Below are 24,075 nucleotides of genomic sequence, written 5' to 3'. Positions count from 1 at the left end.
CCCCGAGAGCGGGGTGCCCAGCACCCATGCCCGGGTACCGGGATGCGTCACTGAAGGGGAGAGGAGAACATGCTGGGGGGGGGTGAGTGATGGGGTGAGCTCAGGACACGCTCGCTTTCCTTCAGGTTGGGTTTTAGGGGCTTTTTAAAATGCAATACGGGAAACCGCTTAATACTGGCAGCAGGGCAAAGCAAGGGAGGAAAATATATATGTGCTTAGATCGAAGGCAAACACAGCACATGGGAGCGGGGGGGAAAGAAGGAGGAGAGGGGAAAAAGAGGGCAAGAAGGTGTGTGCGGCTGGGAGGGAGGGGAGAGGCCAGGCTCCCCGGGGTCCCGGTGGCGGGGATCCACCGACACCACAGCTGATGCTGAACGCGCAGCAGCCCCGCAGCGGGCGGCAGCCCGAGCCCACCCCGCCGGAGCGGGAACAGAGGAGCACGTTGGGCTGCAAGAAGCACCGATTGCTTTTGGACCCGTTCACTCGTGCATGCTTTATCCTGGCCGAGGCTTCGGGGTATGCTTTTTGTATCTTTTTTTTTTTTTTGGGCACAAGAACCGCACTAAACAAAGTCTCTCCCCGTCACCCACAGCCCTGCTCAATCCCACGTTGGAAACACGAGCAGCTTTCGGGGGCTTTTTCGGCGGGGTTGTGTAAACAGCCCCTCCCGCGGCTGCGGGGCGGGGGGCAAGCGGGGCCCCGTGTGCGTCCCCCCGCCGCCCTCGCAGGCTCCGGCTATTGTTCTGGCACGCACCTCTCCCACCCAGGATCGGGATTTTATGGTTATAAATCTGTTGTCGTCACATCTGGAGCATTGTTCAGGCCGGGCCAGCCCCAGCATATGTGGCCAATGCCGCATCGCCCCCAGCACCGCCTTGCCACCCTCCCGCTTGTCCCCAGAGGGTCCCGGACCACGGCCTGCAGGTCTCTCCTTCTGGACCTGCTCTGTGTCCTCACAGCCAGACCCCGAGGATCCCCGTGGTTTTGCTCCCGCCCGTATTCTTCTTCCACCTGTGTTGATGTTTTTACCAGTCCCACTCAGACAAGCACGGTTCAAACGCCTTTTCTTTTTTTCACCCTTCCTTAGTTTTCCTTCAGTTTAATTCACCTCCTCTTTCCCTTCCCCTCCTCGGTCCTTCATCCCTTCATCCCTTTCCATCATTTCTGCCCCCCCCTTCCCTCCTGGCCATGCCACACGTGCAGGGAAGATGGATGAGCAGCGCTGCCCGGACGCCAGCCACCAGCAATCAGCTTCCAGGGCATTTCCCAGCCTCCCCCACTCCCACAAGTATTTCAGTTTATTTAGATCCATCTTTAGAAATTAAAGCAAGATCACCCCAAAGGTGCTAGCAGCAAAGGCCGAGTCATTTCCAAGTTTATTTAGGATTTATTTAGTTTATTTAGAAGTCAGCAGTACCTACAGAGATTAAACTATTTCTTCCACTCTCTATTTTCCTGCCTTTCACCAGCCTGGCGCTGCCTTCCTCTCGGCCGGCAGCGAGCGATGCTCACGGCGGGCACGCAGCGGTCCCACCTCTGTTCATATCTGGGCATAGATCCCTGCTGTGGGGTCAGGAGATGAACCCTGTGGGCTCCTGAAATAGCTTCTCAAGAGCTTTCACACCCAGAACACCCTCCAGCATCAGCAAAACCGCCAGCCAGCCTGCGGGCAAGGGCTGGCTTTGCAGACGCAGGGCAAAACGTGGGGCTTCGGTCTGGGGCGGTGTCGTCAGGGCCATTTCACTGCGGTGAAAGGAAAGCCTAGAGCAGGTATTAAAGCCCAGAAACCAAGCCAGGCACTTTTTGCTTCATGGCGTTTTGTCCAGGACCCATCACGACGAGCAAAGCCGCTGCTCCAGAGCAAAAAACCACCGGCCTCAAACTTTCAGCCTGGAGAAATCACTTTCTGCAAATCCATCCTGAGAAATCAAACCAGTGCAAAAAAATCATCTCGGCTGGCTCCCCTCCTAGCGCTGCGCAAGGCATCGCTCTGCCGGCTGCCGGAGCCGTGCGGAACCTGCCGCAGCCCCCGTCCAGCTCCCGCGGCCCGAATCCCACAATACTATCACAAGGGTGCTGCCTCATAAGCTTTTTCCTTGAAAACCCAGGACCCTGATGGCGTAGGGAGCCAAAACTCAAGAAACCCTCAGCAAATATGGGTTGACTCCTATTTTATGAAGTAATCATTGTTGAGGGGACTTGACGCCTGGATTTTCACATGCTCGGCTTAACAGGGGATTTATTCAGGGGAACAGTTGGAGCATGCAGCATCAGCATCTCATTAGCATCAGAGACAATGCCCCTCCAGTTTAAGACTAAAAAGTGGGTTTAGTTTACCCTATATAACTTTATTGTAAGGGTTTAGGGAGTCACAACAGAGCTGAGTTTATATTAAAAGCCCTGAAACAGGTTCAGTCACACTTGAAACAGCTGGGAAGGGCAAGCGAGCAGCAGACAGCCTTTGCTTCTCTCCCCGCCTCTATTTCCAAACACTCGATCCCACCGAGGAGCGCTCAGAAGAGCCCTTTTGGAGGTGAGAAGCCCCCGAACCCATGGTTATGCCTGCACCCCCGTTGCCCTGGGGCGGACAGGCTCGCCAAACACAACCTTTCTCCTCCCACCCAGCAGCAGGACCAGCAAAGCGGCCAAACACATTCCCCTGTGAAGGTCTGGATCTGCCACGGAAATATACCCTGAAGGGAGGAGTAGGACAACGTAAAAGGTTACAGGGTTTAAGCACCGAGAGGGAGGAACGAGGTTATATAAAGTTTTACAGGCCGGAACAAAGACCTCGAATATATTAAAGAAAACAAACATAGGGATGAAGTCAGCCACACACGTGCTCCAAGGCTGGTTTGGACTCTTTAAGCAATTTGGGGGGGGATCGGCAGTTTTTAAGGAACAAACACAGGGCTACCCAAACCGAGGGACTTCCTACAGGGTGGGGGGCTGGAGTCGGTGACCTGGCAAAGAGCTCCTGGTACAGAAAGTGTGGGAACCACTTCATGAATGAAGTCACCAAAATAACAGTTAACGCCTATGTTAAAGACAATTTCAGATTGAACTGCACACTTGCAGAGCAAGACAGACCACGGAGCTCAAGACGAAGCATGTGGGAATGGGGAAAAAAACCCCACCCTTACCCAAGAGCTCTCCCCATGGAGAGTGAAGCTGGAGCAGAATCCAGCTCAACACATCCCTGGAGAAGCCCACGCCTTTTCTCCTTTCCGAACAAGAGCATCACTCACAGTGCTGTCGAGCATCGGCCCAGCTGTGATACTGCTACCCACTCCCGCGGCACCCAACACACTGGGCGCTGCGTGTTTTCAAGCTGTACATCACCTTTGTAGCCCTTCTTTTGTTTCGATGTCAGCACACCCCTCTCGAGGAGCGGCTCCCACTTCCTACTCGAGGAGCGGAGTTGAGGTGAGGGAAGCGCTGATAATAAAGATAGCTTCCCACGCCCTAAAAAATGTCCTTTCCACTCAAGTAAGCATTTGCACGTACTTCAGCTACTAATTTTAGGACGAAGCTTTTAGCCGTATGTGAGAATTTCTCATGAAAGCCGCTCAACGCTGCCGAGTGTGTTTCTAGGGAGGCTCAGCCCCAACAGCCCCGACCAGCGGGCCCTGGTACTGACGGGCACCCGTAAAAGTCACAGCTACTACTTGAAAGACAACTTGCAGACACTGCTTGGGTATCCCACATTATCCACTGACAGATTTACAGCACTCTGGGACACGGTGAGATTTATTGCTTCAGTTTTATGTACTAAGGAGCAATAAATTCTTCTGAGAAGTTAACTCTATACCATTCCGGCTCTTTCCTTTCTGCCCAGCCTCAAGGGAAAAGGCGTACGGAGGAAATAAATTCCTACCACATCCACCATGATTTACTCCAGCGCATTCCCACCGTAAGAAGAATAAACCCAAGGAGTGATGATCAAGCACAAAATGAACACTTCATGCATTTTATTGAGTCTATTTAAATTTGCATTATGACATCTTACATAGGGAACAAACTCCTCCTAAATGTTAGCTATCAAATCTGGTCAAACTGTTGTCCAATGACCTCAGAGTACCATTTTGTATTAAACAAGTCCAGTATAAACAGATGTAAAGCACTGTACAAAAAAAAAAAAAAAAAAGAAAAAAAAAAGAAAACTTTTACATTCTCAGTTGAATTCAGGGCTTCCCAACCAACAGCCTTACTAGCAGAGAGTGAAATTCAGGAAGGGGTCTCGGGTATTTTAGCTCAGGAACAAAACCAGATAGAAAAATCAAAACAAATTCAATGGTATGTTTCCCCATAAGAAGAAAAAAAAAAAAAAAAGATACACCTCATCTCAAAAAGAGGTTGGGAAGCCCTGGTATAACAGACGCAAACTTTTCTTTTTTAATACAACACAACTCGTATGTACTTTGGGTATCTGGGTAAGTTACCATTGATTCTGTCTCTTCGCCCTCCTTCTTCCCTCCCTAGTCAAGGATAAACAAACACAAAGCCTAGCGTACATGAAGGTTGGAAATATTTCTGGATTTGTTACAAATTCCCTTAACGTGGCTCCAAGCCAAGCCTCATCCAAAGCCCCTCCTCGTGGGAGAAGGCAGAGGAGCAGGCAGACATTTCCGTAACGGCTGTGCGCCTCATCAGCTCCGCGCTTGCTTACGTACCCTTACTCAAGCAACGCGAGCCCCCGCGGCAGGAGCAAGGATGACCGTTGAGAAAACCGAGCCATCAGACAGTTACATGAATGTACACATCAATGAAAAGGATCCCAAACTAAAGATAAGGCTGCGGCTAAGCCCACAGGATGACGCTTTGTATTGCAGCGTGACGGCGAAGATGACGCTCGGAGATTCAGAAAAGCCCTCATTGCACTGCTCAAAGTCAGAGGCCGATGGTCAGCCTTAACTGTATTCCTTTTCTCGTCTTCACGTTAGACTCCCATTACTGTGAGACCACTGGGAACCTCCTCTTTGTGTAGGCAACCATTTCGAGATAAACACCGACTGCAGATATAGCAGGGCAACAGGCCTTTGGACTCTCCGCATTTGCATAATCCGGACAAGTGACAGGAAACTGGAATGCAAGTCATTATGGTCCATTGTGCCAACTTTGGTGGGAAATCCATTCGTTTGCAAGTTGACACAATGGACAATTACGGCTCCTTCAAAACTGGTACGGTATCGGTATCGTGTCAGTGCAGCTGCTGTGCCTGCACATCAATACTTCTTACAAAACTTTTCTTGAGTAGTTTCTATGCATGCAGTACCTACACTAATCAAACCAATTTTAAAACAAGTCAATTAACTGCCTACAAGTTCTTTGCAAAAAACCCAACTTGTTCGAAGAAATAAAAAAGTGCATGTGAAAGGGAAATCTAACAAACCCCAGGAATAACTCTTCGCAGTCTTTTAACGGATAAAGCCCCAATTAGAAAAGAGTAAACACCCACAACTCTCTATCGGTTCACAATCCGAGTTAAACTATCAATCAAACGCGCTCTTAAATAAAAAAATACTGTGCGTTCTTCTAGGTTTTGGCCTTGTGACTGCTTTAATTGCTGCGTACGGAGGTCCTGTGGATACAGGTCTGTCCTGCCAGAAAGGAATTAAGCTCACGCACCAGATACAATACTCACAGCAGGAGCCTGGGTGCTTTGCAGTTTGAAAAAACCACCACGATAACTACTGAGGCAGGCAACGAGAGGGAACCTCCTTCCAAAAGAAAATAAAGCAACAGCCTTCAGTGCGAAGGAGACCATGCTGCTCCAAGCGAGGAGACAGCGTTCCCCTGGCCTCGAAGGAAGGCGGAGAGAGGCTCCCACACGGTGGCACTGTGAACCAGGCAGCTGATGCAGCGAGGCTGCCTCTGCCTCTTCAGACTCCTCATTTCTGTACAATCAGGCCTTTAAAAATGACAAAACTAGTCCTTTTAACCCTTCGCATGGCTACCAGCATGAGTTAAGTGGCTGTACCCCTCCTGCAATACCACGAAAGCGTAAACTGCGGGAAGCAGCAAGTACAAAATGATTCATAAACTGTAAATTCGGCTATTGTGAACCTTGCTAGAGCGTCTTTCATGTCTTGTTAGCAACTAAAGTGTTAATATTGGCTTTTCCTAACTCCAGTCCAACTTTAAAAGAATAGAAATTGCATTACCACAGAGACTGACAGATGACTCAGCTACATAAAGAGGTCTTTGCTGTATCAGCAATTTAATTTCTGCCAACTCCTCCAGACGTCAGGCAACGAACCCCCAGCACCTTTAGCACGCTCAGCGTTGGAAAAGGCATATAAAACATTGAGAACATTCAAGGCCTCCTGAACTGAGGTTAAATTATTTGTTCTTGGTACCATTTGGGAAACCTCCAACATTTTATTAGTTGCTATTGTTACAGAAAGGTAAAATGTTAAGGCATGCCACTATTAAGCAATAACAAAACTGTAAAGTTGATTCTACCAACGTGAACAGTTACTGGAAACTCAGAACATTAAAAAGAAAGCTATGTTGAATGACACGTATCGCAGCCGTGCTTCACATTAATTGGCACTAGCGGGCTCCTTTCTTTCTGGTCACCAGCCCTCGTCCTCAGAGCTGTACATCAGACGTTCAGAAGCTAACATGGTATTCACATAGAGAGGGGTTTTTTCCTTCTAATTCTACGCTCCAGTAAGTCAGTAAAGCTACTGGAAACTGCAACTGATAGCATGTATTTGCTATGTGAATGCTACTGGAAGAAATTCAGAAGTGTTATTTTGTTGAGGAAATTTTGGCATAGAGAGTCCAGCACCTGGAATTAATAGCTAACTTCCACTTTTACAGTGATGCATGTCAGAGGGACAAATTTCAAAACATGAACTCATTTATTCTTCTGTTCCAAAAGGATACAAGCATCCCCTCTGCCAGGATGGTGCAGCCCACCAGGAGGAAAGCGAGCTCAACAGCCAGTCAGGGCTTCCCACTGAACCAAACACCACAAAACGCACACGTAGAAAAAAACTGGAATTTTGGGACATTGTGGAATCCTTAACTAGCTGATGACACGTTAAAATGGCTTCGAGCAGAGACTACAGTTTATGCAACCACCACTATAAAACACCAAAAATGTGTTTTAATTAGGAAAAAGAGATAGGCTAGCTTTGGTTTTGTCATCTGAGGAACAAGCAACATTTCCCATATAGCCAGCAAGAGCAGTTCATATCCCTTCATAACTACTGCCCTGGACTTGAAATAAATATTGCTTTCCCTGTTGCACATGTAAGCTAGGAAAAAAAAAATCATTAGAGAACAAAACAAAGAACTGGTCATTGAGGGGGAGGGATGTTTTCCCCCAACACTGATGAGAGTTGAGGTACATTCTCCAATTCTCCACTTCAATATGCCACGCACATAATTTTAAAAGTAAATTCAACTCATTTTAATCTGTCCAATAGGAATATAAAGAGTCTGTTGGGTTTTTTAATGTTGTTAGAATTGGCTACACATTTAAGTGTACTCCCATAATCAATTATCATTTTCAAATTTAATCTAACACTCTAATAATCTGTTTTCCAGCTAATACTTCAGTTATTTTTCTGTGGCACTTGAATCACAGGCTACCAAGACTAGATATATCAGCATGTTCACTCAACAGATCCAGAGGTTACTAATAAAGTTGAAGCTGGGGGGGGAAGAAAAAAAGACCTGTCAGTACTTGTCTGCTGAATAGTTACCCAGAGTTGCCTCAAAAACTGAAAGTTGATAGAAAACTTGGGCATAAACCTCACTGAATGAACTGGTACATACTGGTTTGTATTATTACATATTAGCAACCATACCAAGAAACAACCAGCCATTAGAACAGTTTCTAATTCTTATAATCTTTTTTTGTGGCATTACTGAGCCAAAACACTGCAATTATAACATTTAATTTCTGGGGTTTTTAATGCAATTAAGATGTCTAATTCAACTGTTTTTATATTACAGTAGCTGTTCACATAAATAGTACAGATATGCACTGCTCTTGACAGGTACACAGTTACAAAAGCAGCTCTCTTGTATTTAGTTTGCTCTCTGTGTGGTGGGTTTTGTATGAAAAGCATTCTTGATTTCTAAGCATGGTACAATTTTAATTCTTAATGCGTTAGTACAACAGTGCATTGGAAAAGTACTGAGCTTCTACAAAAAAGCTTTACAATTTTAAAACAGATTTTTTTTTATTTAAACAAGCATAGGCAATTCTTATATTTCCACAACAAGATAAATATCCCAATTAAGCTAACAGCTCATCCTACAGCGTGCCATAGTGATGGGGAAAGGGCTAACATTAGTGTTATTTACACAGACATGTCCAATATTAACCCAGTATGAAAATTAAAAGTATGTTCAAGTGTGCAATTAAGTTCATATTGTTTTTTCAGATAGTTGGATTTCTTGCAAAAATTCCTCTACGACTCATGTACACTTAGCCGGGATGACTTCTCAAAGAACTCCTCCTAAGCACAATCTTGAAGACAAAATGTTTATTGGACTGGGATGGCAGGGGCTGGGTGGGAGAAAGAACTTAATACTCTTCACAAAGAAAAAAATATTTTTAAGTGGGTAGATGTCTTTGGACAAGTGAAATTTAACACCCAAACTGACTAGATCTTGAAAACCCTAATTAAAGAAATTTTCCAATTCTAAAAGCTTGAATCCAGAGAAAAAGCTTTCATGAGGGAAGATTCACTCCAAGTCATTACTATACACTGAGGTACCACTCAAAAAGTGGCCATAAAGGAAGTGACTTCTTTGCCCATCACTATCACACTAGCTGCTTGGCCATAAATTCAGATCTCATTTAGACAACACTCTCTCTGTTACCAGAAGCTAAGACTGCTCTGCGACAAATGGGACAAGTGGAATTTTCTGATAACCAGCGATCAATGCAGTGGACATGATACTCGTGCGAACAAGGCAATTTACGGAGCTTGTTGCCTTCCGTGTACTCTGTAATACACACACTACAGGTTTTCAGAGCATCGCTCTCACCAAAATTCCTCATCGCTAGGTTGTCAATTTGTTCTTTGGTGAGTCCTCTTGGTTGGTCATCGTCATCTTCGTTTAGCAGGAAAAATTGTGCTAGGCTAAGGAATGGTAGAGAACCGCTTTCTTCAAATGTGACCGATCCCCTCGTATTCCGACCTTCCCGTCTGGCACCAGATGTTGAACCACCTTCATTACCACCTTCATACACCTCCCCTGAGCTAACATCTGTACTTTCATTGCTTGAAGTACCACCACCTCCATTCTGTGGCTCAGAAGCATCCACGTTCTGATTTGGAGTTGGGCCACTAGGATCTGCATCACTATCACTATACATAAAGTAACTCAGCTCTCCGAAGCCTGTCATTATCTGCCTTAGCATAGTCTGAATAGCAACTGATGTAGTCTCACTCAAGCCTGTGTTTAAGATTCTACGGATAGGAATCCTAATGGTACTGACGTAAGTTCTCACTCCAGCCCGTTCTGAACGTGAAAATGTGCGCCTAAACCCTCCCCGTTCACTTTCATAAGTGACTGTGTTGTTAGGTGTCTGGGACCTGGACCGAGTTCTGTTGGCTATGCTGTCTCTTTGCCGATATTCTCCTGGACGAACTCTTCTCACCTGAAGATCAAGTACTATGGTAGGAGGCCTCTGCCCAGGAGTGGTGGACTCACTGGTGCCGTTAGTTTCTGAAGAACCTGCTGCTTGAGGAACAGGTCTTGTTTCAGGGGCTGAAAACAGAACTGCATTTTCACTTGGCATCTCAGTCCCCACTGTATGCTGCCTTAATGTCACATGCTGCCTAGTTCTAGAGCTTCCCTCAGCTTCATTCACCGAGGAGTGGTCAAGTGTTTGAGATGATGTATTGTGATGAGACCTGCGAGGAGTCTCACTCACTGGATTAATAGGTGACCTACTTCTATCAGTCCTAGCCCGCGTTCTCCGCTGCTCTGGACTCCTACTTCTCGCTCTCCTCTGCCCTCTAGGAGGGGAGGCTTCCTCAGTTGTTAGCTCCTCTGAAGTGCTCCTTTCTGATCCAGGCTGCCTTACAGATGGCGATTCAGACCTTGGAATTTCAGAGTCACTTTGGCTGTTTTCCAAATCCTCCCCACTGGAAGGCTCTACAGATGGCTCATTCTCAGTTTCTGGATTTGTGTTCCCATTATTACGGTTGACATTTATTTCCAAACTGAATCTGAAGTCACCACTATTTGGGTTAGTCCGGCTCACTGCTCTCCAAGACTGGTTTCCTCGTTGCCCACTTCGTGTTGTATTTCCAGTCTGTCGGACTGAATTAAGCCAGTCTATTATAGAATCTCCATTTGAAACATCTTCTGCGGACTCTGCACCTGCGAAAAAGACAGGGAACTACCAAATTAGACTACTGAGCTAATTTTGGAGTGATCTTTTCCAAGAACATAATTGCTTCGTTTAACAAGTGACAATTTAGAAGTGCTTAATCCTACCACAAGTGTTATTGTGGTTTCACATGTAGCATCACAATTCTTATCTACCAGAGAGCTCTTTTAAGGGAGCAGGAGTGGACATTTTTCTAATATGTACAGATAGGCCGCAGCCATCATATAGCAAACAAGTCATCAAAATAACACATATTATTTATTGTAAGTAAACGGAAAGTCACATTTCAGGTGTCATAACACATCAATATTCTGTGTTTTCCTTTCCAAACAATTAAATGATCTATCAACCGCTAAATAGAGAACTAAGTTTGTCCTGACCCTTCACTTGAGTAGCTTTATAGCAAATCTATCTCACTAAAGAATGAACCCCAGTGGTAAGCTCCAAGTGTCCTCCACCAATCTCTATAGAAGGGTGATAATGAAAGCAATACAGCCTCTTTGGAAGGGAAGAATGGTGAATAAAAGAAGAGGGATTGCCAAAAAGCATCCCAGAAGGGAGCAGATAGGAAGGCAATCTTAAAAAAAAAAACCAAAAAACCCTCCAAACCTAAATGAATCTTTATCTTGATGCAAGTAACAGATGCATTATGAGTGACATCTGTCCCAAACTGACCTCTGCAGCAGGTATTAGACATAACGTTCACTTAGTTTTGAAACAAGCTCACCTTGCACCTGCCTAGGCTTAACTTGTTCCACTCCTGCACTCAAGTTAAGGTCCGTATGGGGTGCTAAAGTTAAGAGTTTTCACAAATACTGTATATACCTCTATTCTCATCACTGTTTTGCTGTGGCGGACCTTCTTTAACTTGGTGTAGCCTTCTCAGCAACTCTTCTTCAGTAATTTCACCTTAGAAAATAAGCAAAATTTTCCAAAAATATTTCCAACTCATATGTATGGCAAGCATTATCAAAAGCTTCTAAAGAAGGTACAAGCCATTGCTTGTCTTTTTTTCTAATTAAATCCTGCCATAATGAGACTGCCAAACAGGTTGCTAAGGGGAAGTTCAGACAATTCAGCACCATTGTCCCAAGTAAGTTTTGCTGAAGCTGAAAGATCCAACAGTTTCAACCTATTCAAGACATAATGTGCTTTCTGGTTCTGTAACCTCTACAACTTATCAGCAATTTTCATCATCCTATACCCATTAAATGGCTGTCCAGAGTAAAATATTTAAGATAACACCTTCACAAGCATGAAAAAAGGTTTAAATTAGTTGAAGTCATGTTTTAAATTAGAACTGGTTTGAATTAGGTATCATCCTATAAAGAGTCAATTTAAAGTAATAAGTCGATTGAAAACTGACATAAAAATCCCCATGCACAATCTCGCACCAGACTACTTATCCTAGTTACAAACTCTTAACCTCACCAGCACAAAATTTTCACACAGATGCTCAAGGGAGATTACTTTTCAATCAAAAACGTCTAAGGGTCCATAACTGGAACTGGGTCAACTCTGGGTGTTCCTGCCAAGTCGTGTGAACACTAGACTTTTGTATCTGATGAATCCGCATCATCCTAACTACCTCTCCACTAGTCAGGGGACCGCTCAAATTTGAGCATGCGCAAATTAGGAAGAAGCTACTTCGTACCATGGAACACAACTGCAGCACACAAACTAAATGGGAGAAACAGTTTCAGGAGAACAGAAAATGACACAAATCGCCTACAAGCAATTCTAGTAAGATGTACATACACAGCATTACCTACCTGGTGTTCCTAGCAAATTGTTATCTCTCATAAGCCTGTAGTCCTCTTCACTCAGGTTGTTTACAAACTGATAGAAAGCTTCTTCTCGATCTAACCGATCTAGCTGACTCTGACGTTGTGCTTCTGATTGATCAATATTTCCTTTATCACTAGAATCTGAGCTTTCCATCTTGATGAGTGGAAGAGTACCTAAAAAGGAGAAAATAAATCCTTCATCCAGCGTACTGAAATATAGCATGAAATTTAAGTATGTTTAACCTGTACTACATCCTTCATTGTTATCCTTAAATTGGGGGGGAGGGGGGGGGCATTGGTTTGCTAATGAAGCTTCAGTTAAGATAAGCTGCATAACCACAGGAATCATAAATGAAATAATTCTCAAAGCATGAACCTCTTCAAGAAGTACAAAGAAAGTCTATGCCCATCATTATCAAATACTCAACAAAGCAGCAAGTACGAACACATGGAATAATATCAGCCATAAGCCTTAGTCCGTCTTTACATAGTTGACTACGTGTCCACGACTCTGCTTTTCAGCATAAAATATTCCTAATACTGCAACTGCCTCACAAATCACAAACCATGCCTTACAGTGCCATACAACAGTGTAGTACAAGGCATAACCAAGCCATCCTTGATCTAAACGAGCATGGGATTAAGTGTCCAATCACTTCTTCCTGCCCTGCACTATGGTGAGGAAAGCAGGAATCAATCTGACTTACTGCCTGCTATGAGAAACACCCTCTTCAACATCCAAGTGAATTTTAGCAGAATGAAGGAGTTATGGAGAATTCAAATATAGAAGACAGAAGATGCAATGGAACACCATGTGTGCAAAAAAAAAAAAACAAACCACCACCACAAACCAACCCAACCCAGACTATTAGTTTCCTGAAAAAAGGAAAAGGGTTTGTAAAATCAACTTTGCAGTTTTACATCAAGAGAAGAATTTGCTTGCAAGTTTCAGCATTTATTGAATTACTGATGTTGATGACTAGAATTTCCAGGACAAAGCCCCACAGTGTATACCAGGTACAACCTCTGCTATAAAGAGCTGTCTTCTATATGGTGTATTTTTTAATATAACCTTCTCCTCATATTGTTTTTCATTTGGATGAGATCCTTGACAATGTGTCTCAAAAAGAAAAATTATCAATGAATGCCATGTCTGTATTTGACAAATATTATAACAAAATACATGCAAATGCAGGAGACATTCTGGCACTACTTGCGCCATGCAAATATATCAAATGAAGTTAAAATAATAACTAGTTTCCTTAATCACTACGTCTCGCTGTTCACAACATCAAGAATTTTCCTGTACAACTGGTAAAATCTAGTTACTCAGAGAGGTGATTAGCAAGCTAATCTTCTGCATGCTAAAAAGCTCTGCAATAACATTCCCCATCAGAAAACATTCCTTTCATTTAAACCATACTTCATGTGACATGAAAATACTGGAAGAATAAAGCTTTTCTGCTTCTCACTGGAAAATTTCCAATACTTAGACATCTGTCTAGTGCAAAAAGTATCTTTTTTTGGTTTGTCAGCACAGCTGTCAAGTCAAGACTGCCCACAGTTTACATTAGTGCTTCTCCACAGAAGAGCAGCACTGCATGATCTCTGGGGGGAGTTTATTTCAGCTGTTATTGTGAAAATTCAGGTGCACTGACAACCTCAGTGTGTGACAGCAGAAAATTCCACAGGATAGGACATCCCATTATTGCAGACTTGCAGATCATAAGATAGCTACTCCAACCCTCTTTGTCTTGAATTCTGACGCAGTAGAACTTGTTTTTAAGTTAGTCATATTAAGGCACAAATGACTTGTTGCCACTCAGTAATACAGTATGCAAGGCTACTGGTATTATTTGGTTCTGTGAATTTCTGCCATTTTACCAAAGAAATTAGGATTAATTTTTACCTTTTTATCAGTAAGCAGCAGCAATCACTAGGGTTACTACCGTTTCAAATGGAAGCCTATCAGCCTTCTCTGCATTGCTAAGTCTCTGGCACAATCTAAAGACTGCATGGTCTGTCTGAAGACTTGCATGTGATGTGCTGTCAAATATACCGATAAATGAACCCATTCACAGTGAAAGTTGTGCAATGGTTTCAGCAGGTATGTTCAACTTGGACTAGGCTCAGTTATGAAATCCGTATGCCCTTCAAATCTCAGACACATATTTCTAATGAGAACATAGCTTGCTTGAAACTCAAACAACTTTTTACAAGCTTTCTGTAGCAGAATTATGACTCCAAGTAATTTCACTTAAAAGACATTCATTCTAGAGAAGATACCAGAAATACAGACACAGCTGCTTTTAAAAGAAACATGTGAATAAAGCCTCAAGTAGAACGAGAGAATTGCATCCAAAATAAAACCTTGAAAGATGCATTAGTTCTCTGGGTATACACATCAAAACTCTAACCGGCATTCCCTTTTTTAGGACAACTATGAAACAAAGTTGACAGTACGATTAAGAAAATAAGGAAATGTAATAAGATGCTAAGGGACAGGAGCAGCATAAAGTTTTGTAAAACATTTTCCCCAAAATGACTGCCACCTTGGTATTTACTGACTTTAAAACACATAGAATGTCTTCCTAAAGATGGCAATATTAACATATTTGTAAGCATTAGACTAATTCTACCACAGCTTTTAAAACAAGAAAACCGCACTATGCATACAGAGCATGACATTTGTTTCCTGCTTATGCTTTGAAATTTTCCTTTTAACTGCAATTCCAGTGCTTGCAGGCACCTTAGCTATATAATGCTTATTTGATCCAAAGACATTTGCTCATTGCATTTCAGAAGATGAAGGGATACCATTCTTGGTCAGGGGAAAAAGGGAGAGTCAAAACAAGTGAAGTAGGAGGGAAAAAAATAATCTCCTCTTTACCAACAGACTGATGTACACTTCGATAGATGATCCTTTAGGAAATGCTCAGAATAAGTGAAAGTCAGTCTTACTTATTTCCAGGTTTCCTCCTCTCTTCTCCTCAATCATCTTATATCTTCCCTCCTAAACCATAAAAGTCACCTATTGGTCAAGACTGAAAAGATGCTATTGCTAAGAAAAAAGCCTCAGAGGTGGGATCTTGAATTAAGAATTTAATTTACATTAGGACTCTTTCTACTAGTGACAAGCTTGTTGCATCTTCCTTTTGCAAGCTACTGTAACAGATTACACTGGCCCACTGTACCCCAGTTTCATGCTGTTTAGCTTCAATGTCCTAGAAATGCTATGAATCTATATGGGATGTTTACACTGCTGGAAATAGAGATGGCAAAGAAATGCATAATGCACATCAACACATTCTCCCTACCTTACTGTTGACAGCAAATGGGACTATACTCTTCAAAGTAGAGGTCTGATATTATAGCCAGTAAATGGAAAATAGGATTTCTACCCCAAGGCTTCTGCTACTTTCTATCTCTTCACTGTCCTCTCAGCTCATTGTCCACATTGTCCATTTTAAGCTTCACCTCCCACACCACTGTGGAGCATGACATTACCAGACTGAACTTACTGGAATATTTAGACTACTACTGCCTCAGCATGACTCCATAGGTCCCATCTGGCTGTACAACAGGATTTCCACAGTGGCAGTTACTACATCACCTCACTGGTATTTCAGCATGGTAGAGCGTTGCAGAAATGACTTGAAAATCTGTCCCTCATTCAGGATTCTGCTCTCAGCTCATCCACTGCAGAAAATTAAAAGCAGCTTAAGGAAACTGACTACAGTAACACAGGGAAATCTGATGAGGGAAAACCGACAGATACACTATTAAGTTACAAGAAAATAACCAACATTTTATTATTTAATAAGCAGGTGCACTTCCACTCTGTTTCTCTTTCTTCCAGTGGTTTAGTTCAACTCAAAGTAAGACTTCGTTCTTATCCAACTTAAAAGATTCAGAATTTCCTTCTTTAGTGTCCTCCCTTGTCAACACTGAGTTGACAAAGGGTGGGGAAGGTCACATCTATGAGCAGGAAGTTCATAGGAAGTTCTGCTGATCACTGCCAACTTCAGCCGAGATATCCAGCAATGAAAATCCCTCTTTATGGGAAAATGGGGAGCGGGGGGGGGGGGGGGCGGGGAATCACCTAAAGGTTGCACAAAACAAGAGAATCATAGCTAGAATAAACCATTTTCTTCTTTTTTTAAAAAAAAAAGAAATGAAGGGAAATACTCTTCAGCAGCTGAATATCCAGACGCATTAACTACAGTGAATTCTTAATTGGTGTTCCCATCCTTCCACAAGTCAGCAAAGTACCTTCCCTGCAGTTATGCTTCAACAATCTCAGAGATTTCAGAGCACAAATGACTAGCTGTCTCTCCATTGCTGCTAGAGACTGCAGGAGCAAAAACAGTAAGCCCACAAAAGGTATTGTTACATTCTTTTATTCAAGAGGAAGTAATATTATGCTCTTTTGGACAGGAACAATTTAAGAGTACTAGATATTCCTTCAGTAATGCAAAGTTATCGTTCTTATAGTACAAGAAATATTTGACATTTTCCCTTATGCCAAGTCGTGTGTAAACTAAATCCAATCAGTCAGGAATTTACTACTGCTTAAAAACAATCTAGTGGGACAGCAAGCAGTGATAAAATACTTGTGTTGTCCATTTACCTTCAACAATAACACTATATCTCCATACTGCTTAGCACCTATGGACTACAGAATTCTTCCCAGAAAAAGTTCGCTAGCTCTTCCTCCTTCAAAAACGTGTAATATCTCCTGACACTAGTTATCTGTATTGAATACCAAGACACTACCTTAGCCTGCATTCCTGATTTTTTAAATTTTAAAAAAATTTACACGAAACATTAGAACTCTCACTAAACTAGCTAGGTAAAACTGAGAAGATTTGACAAACTCAGAAATCACTCATTTGCAGGGTTAAAAGAAAAAGCAATACCTTAAAGTTACAATCCTCATTAGATTTATGGGGCAAGTCTCCAATTTTAATGAGAGAAAGGCACCGAATTAGTTAAACTGCAGAAACAAGTCAGATGCCCATGAGCTAGTCGTGCAACAAAAACTTCCTCTAAAATTTCCCCCATCTAGGTGCTACTGGTATGTCAACATTACATGAGAATTTGTAGTGCCCTGTATGTTAGGAACATTTCCTGAATTACCTCACATCCCAGCAACATAATTAATACCTTTGTGTAAACAAAAAAGATGATGGCAATATGAATAAGTGTTTCATAGATGTGCTCAGCAGAAGACTAATTTCTCATTTATGATTCATAACCTCATCTTAATTAGGTACTTCAACCAGTAGAGCACCTTGCTTACTTCCAGTCTGCAGAAATTATCAAACCCTTTGACCAAAAGAAGTGACTCAATAGTGGAAGCCAGAAATACTTATTTTCTGTGTTGGGTTGTTACAGATTAACCATTTTTGCCTCCCCTGCTTTCACTGAACATATCTCAAAGACATTTTAGCTCTACAGCAGAAGTACAACACAGCTGTCTGTTCAAAGCGCTTTCCATGAACTCTTGACTTCAGCAGCTCTAACATACCGTCCTGTTTGGCAGGACCAGCCCCAGCCAGCAGTCTCTCCAATTCCATTTCTCAAATGACACAGGAATAGCAGCTAGAACAGGCAGTTCTGTTACCCTGGGTTCTTTAAGCACAAACAGAACCAACTTCATGTGCAGTATTCATCTGACCCACCTCCCAACTACTAGATTTTCCTAGAAGAGTTAAAAGTTGAAAAATAGTTTCCATGCCAGTCACTATCCAATTTCTCAATACTCAAAACTAGCAGAAAGTAAGACACAACAGAAACGACATTTTCATCTTAAATATTTCATCATTCAAGTCTGCAAGCTCAAAAGCAGAAGCAAAACCTGTCAGTGAATCCTATCATTAAAGGAAAAAGATACCATAAAACAATAAAATGAAAGAGCTATCTATTTGCATTATAAAGCATAATGAAGCATGGAGCTTCATTATGTCAAGTTTGGTTTATTTTTTCTTTTTGTGCAGGTGCACGAGTTTTTTTGTGATCACACCAAGGGCTTTGATAGCATAGGTAAAATTCACTCATCTACATCTTAGAAACAGCAAGAAGGAACAAACTTTTCTAGTTTTCAAAGTTGCATCATGAATTTTGGATATGCTCTTTTTTTTTCCTGCTATTCTCGCTTTCTATTGACACTCTGGTGAACAACAGATCTACAACTCTTACCAGATTTCTACTAAACCTACCACAAATTTTAAACACTCAAGAACTCCCTATGTCCTCTTTGCCTCAAAAAATATCATGGAACATGTACCACTTTTGGAAAGCTGTAAGAAAATTTTGTCTTCTATGAAGTGTTCTGTGTAAACTGCTATAAAATTTAAATGCCAGCTTAACAAGGAGTGTTAAAACATCAATTCAGCTATTTCACTACCCCAGTACATTTCAAAGCAAAGGCTGTAAAACAAGAATTCATTCTGAACATACATTTTAAACAATAGAAAGCAGATGAATACTTTTGCAGAACAGTTGCAGAAAATTCCACAGAATTAAAAAAAAAAAAAAGAGGAAAACATTTCAACAGAACCAACTGCTGAGATGATGAAGAGAAACACTCTTAGATATACTATCAACTCCTGCGAAGTCAGAAAGAAGCGAAGAAATCAGGGTACACAATCCCAGCAGTCTCCAACAGCCCTACAGTATCTCAGGCAGAGTAGCCATCTTACAGTATAAATTCCCAACTCAAAGAGCTCTAGTTAAAAAAAAGAAACAAAACTCATTACAGTTTTCCAATGTTATCTTCCATACGGAAGGGTAGAGTTTAGCAATTCCAAAATACTGAGAACATGTGGAACAAAGATGGAGCTCTGAAAATAAAATGCAGTAAGAACTGCCAAAATCCAGGGCTTCACATTTTATCATCTGCACTTACTAAAACAACACTTTTCACATACAAGTTGAAAATAAAATTAAGATAGTACTGCCTTTTGCCCTCAAATTCAGATGATATCACAGAAGAGAAAGCTTAGCGTAGACAAGGTGTGACAAGCTTCCAGCACTGGACTCTCATGAAATGATGCTCTTTTCCCCCAGAAGTGAGCTTCCCACTAGGTCAGCAAGCAGAAGGCCCAGTCTGAAGCTCAAAGGAAGAAGTAGTGCCGCACACAAGTAACCAGCGTTGACACTGAAAGACAGCAGTATAAACAGGATTGACACCCAAGGAAGCTGCACCCACAGAACTACATGACGACCATCATGCAGTGTTTTGATTTCTGAAGAAACAGAACTTCTGGTTCGTGAAAGCACTAAGCCAATCATAACTCACTGAATTTCAATTAAAAAAGAAAAGCCCATCTTTAAATTTACTACCGAATCTGTCTCCACAAAACTGCTGCTAATAGAGCTACTACTGAAAGTAAAAGGCCAATAAAACAATGACAATCACTACAACCACAACCCACACAGGAATTCCGATACGTGGGTTTTTGTTGTTGTTGATGTCTAGTGCCTAACAAATACAGAAGTAGAAAACAAAATTAAGTAAAATTTATTTGAATTTAAATAGATATCTGTAAGACTAGAATGCCATTTCTGATGATACACCAAGGCCGGCAAGCTCAAGCATTTTAACAAGACTAGGTGCACATCCATCTTGCATACTGAAATTAAGAGTGCTCTAAGCAAAATGTTTTTAAGTTACTAAATTAAGAGAAAACGTCTGCTGACTTTTCCTCCATATTCCATTGCCGTTAGATGGTTTTATGAGACTGTACAACTCTGCAGACCTCCCTGAGTAACAAGCTGAGATTCAACACTGCACATCAGCAAAGAGTTATTAACAGGTACCTCGTTAACATAAACCTAACAGTTTGAAGGAGACACAGGCGTGTGTATTTCGTATGATCTTAACTGCAGCCAGGAACCTGTGCAAAAGCAAAATGGAGTCTCTGTGATGCTTCTGGCTATCCCTACTCACCATACAAAGGTCCTGACTCTAAGTTAGTACACTGCTACACCGTTTAGAAGTATTGTCTTTGAGATGCCATAAAAATATCTTCAAGACGGAGATGTTCACATTTGGTTTTACCCCTTCAAGATTAATTTTTGCAAGCTCAAGAGTTGGTAAGTTTTCATCAAGACTGAGATTAAGCCACAAAAACTTGGATAAATACCCAATAATCTTGTTTGGATTCAATGTTTTAATAAATGGAAACTGAATTCTCTACAAAAAAATTTAGAACAGCCTAGTAACATGTTAAGCTATATTAAATTGGCCTTAAATGCAATCTTTAGACTCCAGTATATGAAGTCATAACATTAAGTTATGTCTGTAAAAAAACCAACCAAACAAACTACAACACCTCCACTGCAACTAGAAGCCTTCTACTAAGATCAAGGAATTTATTTTGATACATTCCCATAGGGAAGCGGAATAAAGGAACAAGCTAGGCAGGTATATTAATATATAGATATATAGGTGTTTTGAAAATATTTCCATTTAAGAATCACACTATTGATTCCCCTAAAAATACCAGTACAAAAAAAAAAAAGACACACGTAGTGGAGACCAGACACTCATAACACTGTTTTCCAGTACAACCTGGCACGTCTGTGAACTCAGTAATATGGAAAATAAATATGATACATATGACAACCACTACACACTTGAAAAATGCTGGTGTGGTTATTTCAGTGAGAAACATTTATGTAGTCAGAATTGCTGATGAAGAGAACAGTGTAGTTGTTATGCTTTAGTGGTCTAACATAACAAGAAGCCCTTAATTTTATAATGTGTGGTGTGTTTTCCCTTGTCATGAGCAGGCAAGACATAATTCCAAGCTATAATTCTTTTAATTCCAAAATGGTAAACCTGTAGAGAGAATACAGTCAGTTTAAGTGCTAGTTGACCACTACAGCAAAACTAAGCATCTCAATTAAGATAATTAACTGCACAAGAAGCAGCCAACTGTTTATTTTTTTAATAAACAGGGACAAATTAGTGTCAGAGCTTCTGTAGTATTTTGACAACGATTTACAACTTGAAATTAACCAGTACTGCCAATATGGACAGGGAAAATAAATCAGATGTGTGATGGTACTGTTGGGTACAATTGAGTTTGAATTCTTGTTTACAAGCTGCTCTGTATAAAGACTCTATCTTCCTGAAAAACGATGAAACAAACAAAACTATTATAAAAAAAACCAAATCTGTATTTTTTGCTGTGAAACCTTTTGACAGGCTCCTTCTACTACACACTAAAATCAAGACACGTAACAAGCCTCAATAACTACATTATATATATACACTATTATATACAACCTGATATTGCTCCTCCATTAAAGCAGATCACTGAAGATAAAGTAATAGATACATCTAGCTGGAATTGACAATGGTTTTGAAACACAGTAAACAGAAACAAACAGTATTAAAAAGGGAAGGAAGAACTTACACAGGAAACTAAGGTGACAGAGCAAAGATGACGTGACTAACTGGAGAGAAACTAATAGGATAGGAATGGCAAACAATCACAGGTTTATAACAGGTCACAAGCTGATCAAGACCCTTACAACAGACACAAGGAGACACGAAGAGTTCCTCTTGCCTGTCTCCCACAACAGGGCTTCTTGTCTAAACTCTCGGGAACAGACTGAAAACACGGTCTTGAAGAGCTGCTATTCCTTAAGTAGGCACTAAATGGTATGGCTAGGCCGAAAATAGTGGCTATAATTTCCCCCCGCACTCCACCCCTCCAAAAAGGGGCTAGTTTCAACTCCTCCTCCAGCCCAACCGGATACCTAGAGAGTGAGGGGCCCAGCAGCCCTCCCCGAGGGGGGAGCGCAAACCTTCCTCCAGCTTCCAAATGGAGGAACAGGTTCGCCCCGCTTCGACGGGAGGCCCTGCCACACGCCCCGGGAGAAAGGGGAAAAGTCCCCAGGGTGACAGAGCCCGGCCCATCCGGGGGAGAAGGGGGCCGAGGATCCTCGCAGTGCCCCGGGCACACCCGCGCGCAGACCGCCATCACCGCCCCCAGCTCCATCACGGCACCCCGCTCCGCCTCTGCCGCGGGGCGGTTTCGGCCTCCCGAGCCCCGCGGAGCCAGGAGCCGCCCTGCACTGCCGGGGCCCCGCAGTCCGCACGGCGGGGGCCCAGAGCAGGGGCAGAGGGGCCCCGCGAGCCCCGGCCGCCCCCGGCTCCGGGCGGGGGCCGCAGCCGCCGCCGCCTCCCCTGGGCCTGGGCCTCTCCCTTCTCCAGGCCATTTTGAGAGTCCGCCTCCGGCCTCGATACTCACCGCCCGCCGCCGCCGCCCGCCGCCGCCTCCCCAGCTCTCGGTCCGCTGCTCTCCCCGCTCCTCAGCGGGCTCGGTCCTGGCTCGCCCCGCTCCGTCTGTCCCCAAACAGCCGCAGCGTCGCCCTCCCTCCCCTCTCAGGCGGCCATTTTCTGCTCCATTGTTACCAAGGAACGGGGGCCCGGAAGCGGCCGCCGACAAACGGAAGTGAAGGCGCACGCGCCTCTGCGCAGGCGCCACCACCCCCTCTGGGGTAGCGGGGGGAGCGCGGCCCAACGAGAGGAGCGTGGAGGACCGCGCGGGTAGAGCGGCCCCGGCGCCGAGGGGGCGCCGCCATTTTGAAGAGGGGCAAAGGCCGGGGGCTGCGGCCGGTGTCATGGAGGCGGGGTCGTTCTCGGGGGTCTTCACGGCCACCCCTCGGCCTGCAGCCTCCTGCCGCCCCGCGGGGATGCGGAGGGTCCCGGGGCTCAGCAGTGCCTGCCTGTGGTGCCGTTAGGGCGCAGCAGCGGTAAGGGCCCGTGTCCCCACAGGAGCCAGGCCTGTCAGTGCGGGGGCCATTTCATGTCACCTCACGGTGTGCGCCGGGCAGAGGTGCCAGCGCTCGAGGCTGACAATGGCCAACATTTCCAAAGGCTGAGGCAAACATTGTCAGCGAGAAGTGGTGTCTGTCAGTGCAGACATTCACTCTCTTCACCCTCGAACTGTGGCAGCATTTCCCCTCTCCTCACGCTGTGTTTTCTCTGCTGCCTAACCTGGCGTTGTGTATTAAAGACAACTGTCACGCTGTCTAAAACCGAAGATACTTCTGTTTTCCAATATGAGCCTTAATTAACTGAACACCAGACTTCCCATGGTCTCTAAGTCCTGTTCTTAGGTTGAATTTTTCTGCAGTTCTTCCCCTCACATTGAAACTATAAATGGCAGCTGTGTTACCTCCAGGGTCAGCCCGTCTCCCTCGTGGCATTCTGGCAGAGGAGTGAAATCAGGAATCGATAAGACATAGTGGGAAGAAAACTGTGGCTGAAAAGAAATAGTTAGGAGAGGACCAGGAGAGAAAAAAAACTTGTCTCAGTTTTGAACCCAAGGGGGCTTGTGCTGTACTGGGTATCGGTGCTAGTTTAAGGAGAGGGAAAGGGTAAGGCTCTGCAGAGTTGTCTCCCGTAGAGAACGGAAGGGATTCCCTCAGAGTTTGGAGCGATCCCACTGTACTGCCTGAAAAGTCGCTCTTGAAAAGGACTTTAAGGAAAACAGAGATTGCTTCCTTGGAAGTCATCTTCATTTTCAAGCACTATCCTGTACACAGAGAAAAAACATATTTCTGAGGATTTATGTGGTTTCAGGAAACCCACAAGACACCTTTGTTTCTCCTTTTGGCAGTTTATTATAATAGAAGTGAGATTACCTTCATGTTTAGGGGTAGGTTGCATTTGAAGTTTGTTTAACCATAAATGCATAGAAAGATGCAAGCCCAATTTTTAATGTAAATTAAGTGTTTTTAAATAGTCACAGGTTAAATTTCCCCCTTCAGACTTGAGAAAAGGCAGCTACAACGTTCGTGCTAGAGAGAATGGAGGGGTCAGGTACAGGGCATATTTCTCATCAGTTTTACTTGGTACAGCATGGGACCAGGAAAGAAAGTGGGTTAGAAACTCGC

The 24,075-nt window shown here is 43.3% G+C and overlaps 1 protein-coding gene across 1 annotated transcript; it reads right to left on the bottom strand.

The window, feature by feature from the left end:
- Positions 1-3,951: 3,951 nt before the first annotated feature.
- On the bottom strand, positions 3,952-22,593 carry RLIM (ring finger protein, LIM domain interacting). Its single transcript, XM_072876883.1, has 4 exons — positions 22,425-22,593; positions 12,142-12,330; positions 11,195-11,278; positions 3,952-10,359 (listed from the first exon to the last, which is right to left on the bottom strand). Exons 2-4 carry the CDS (start codon positions 12,308-12,310, stop codon positions 8,825-8,827), a joined length of 1,788 nt encoding a protein of 595 aa, XP_072732984.1. The 5' UTR covers positions 12,311-12,330; positions 22,425-22,593; the 3' UTR covers positions 3,952-8,824.
- Between the last annotated feature and the right edge of the window lie 1,482 nt (positions 22,594-24,075).

This window comes from Ciconia boyciana, chromosome 12 (assembly GCF_034638445.1).
Source record: "Ciconia boyciana chromosome 12, ASM3463844v1, whole genome shotgun sequence".
Classification (NCBI taxonomy): Eukaryota; Metazoa; Chordata; class Aves; order Ciconiiformes; family Ciconiidae; genus Ciconia; species Ciconia boyciana.
The sequence above is the reverse complement of the archived record's forward strand: the minus strand, read 5'-3'. Positions and strand labels throughout refer to the sequence as shown.

Bases quoted from the DNA above. Each gene is read 5' to 3' on its own strand.
- RLIM (XM_072876883.1), bottom strand. From the start codon at position 12,310: ATGGAAAGCTCAGATTCTAGTGATAAAGGAAATATTGATCAATCAGAA. The intron at 11,279-12,141 runs GTAGGTAATGCT...TTATTTTCTAAG, and splicing joins CAATTTGCTAGGAACACCAG to GTGAAATTACTGAAGAAGAG. The intron at 10,360-11,194 runs GTATATACAGTA...TCTTTTTCGCAG, and splicing joins AAACAGTGATGAGAATAGAG to GTGCAGAGTCCGCAGAAGAT.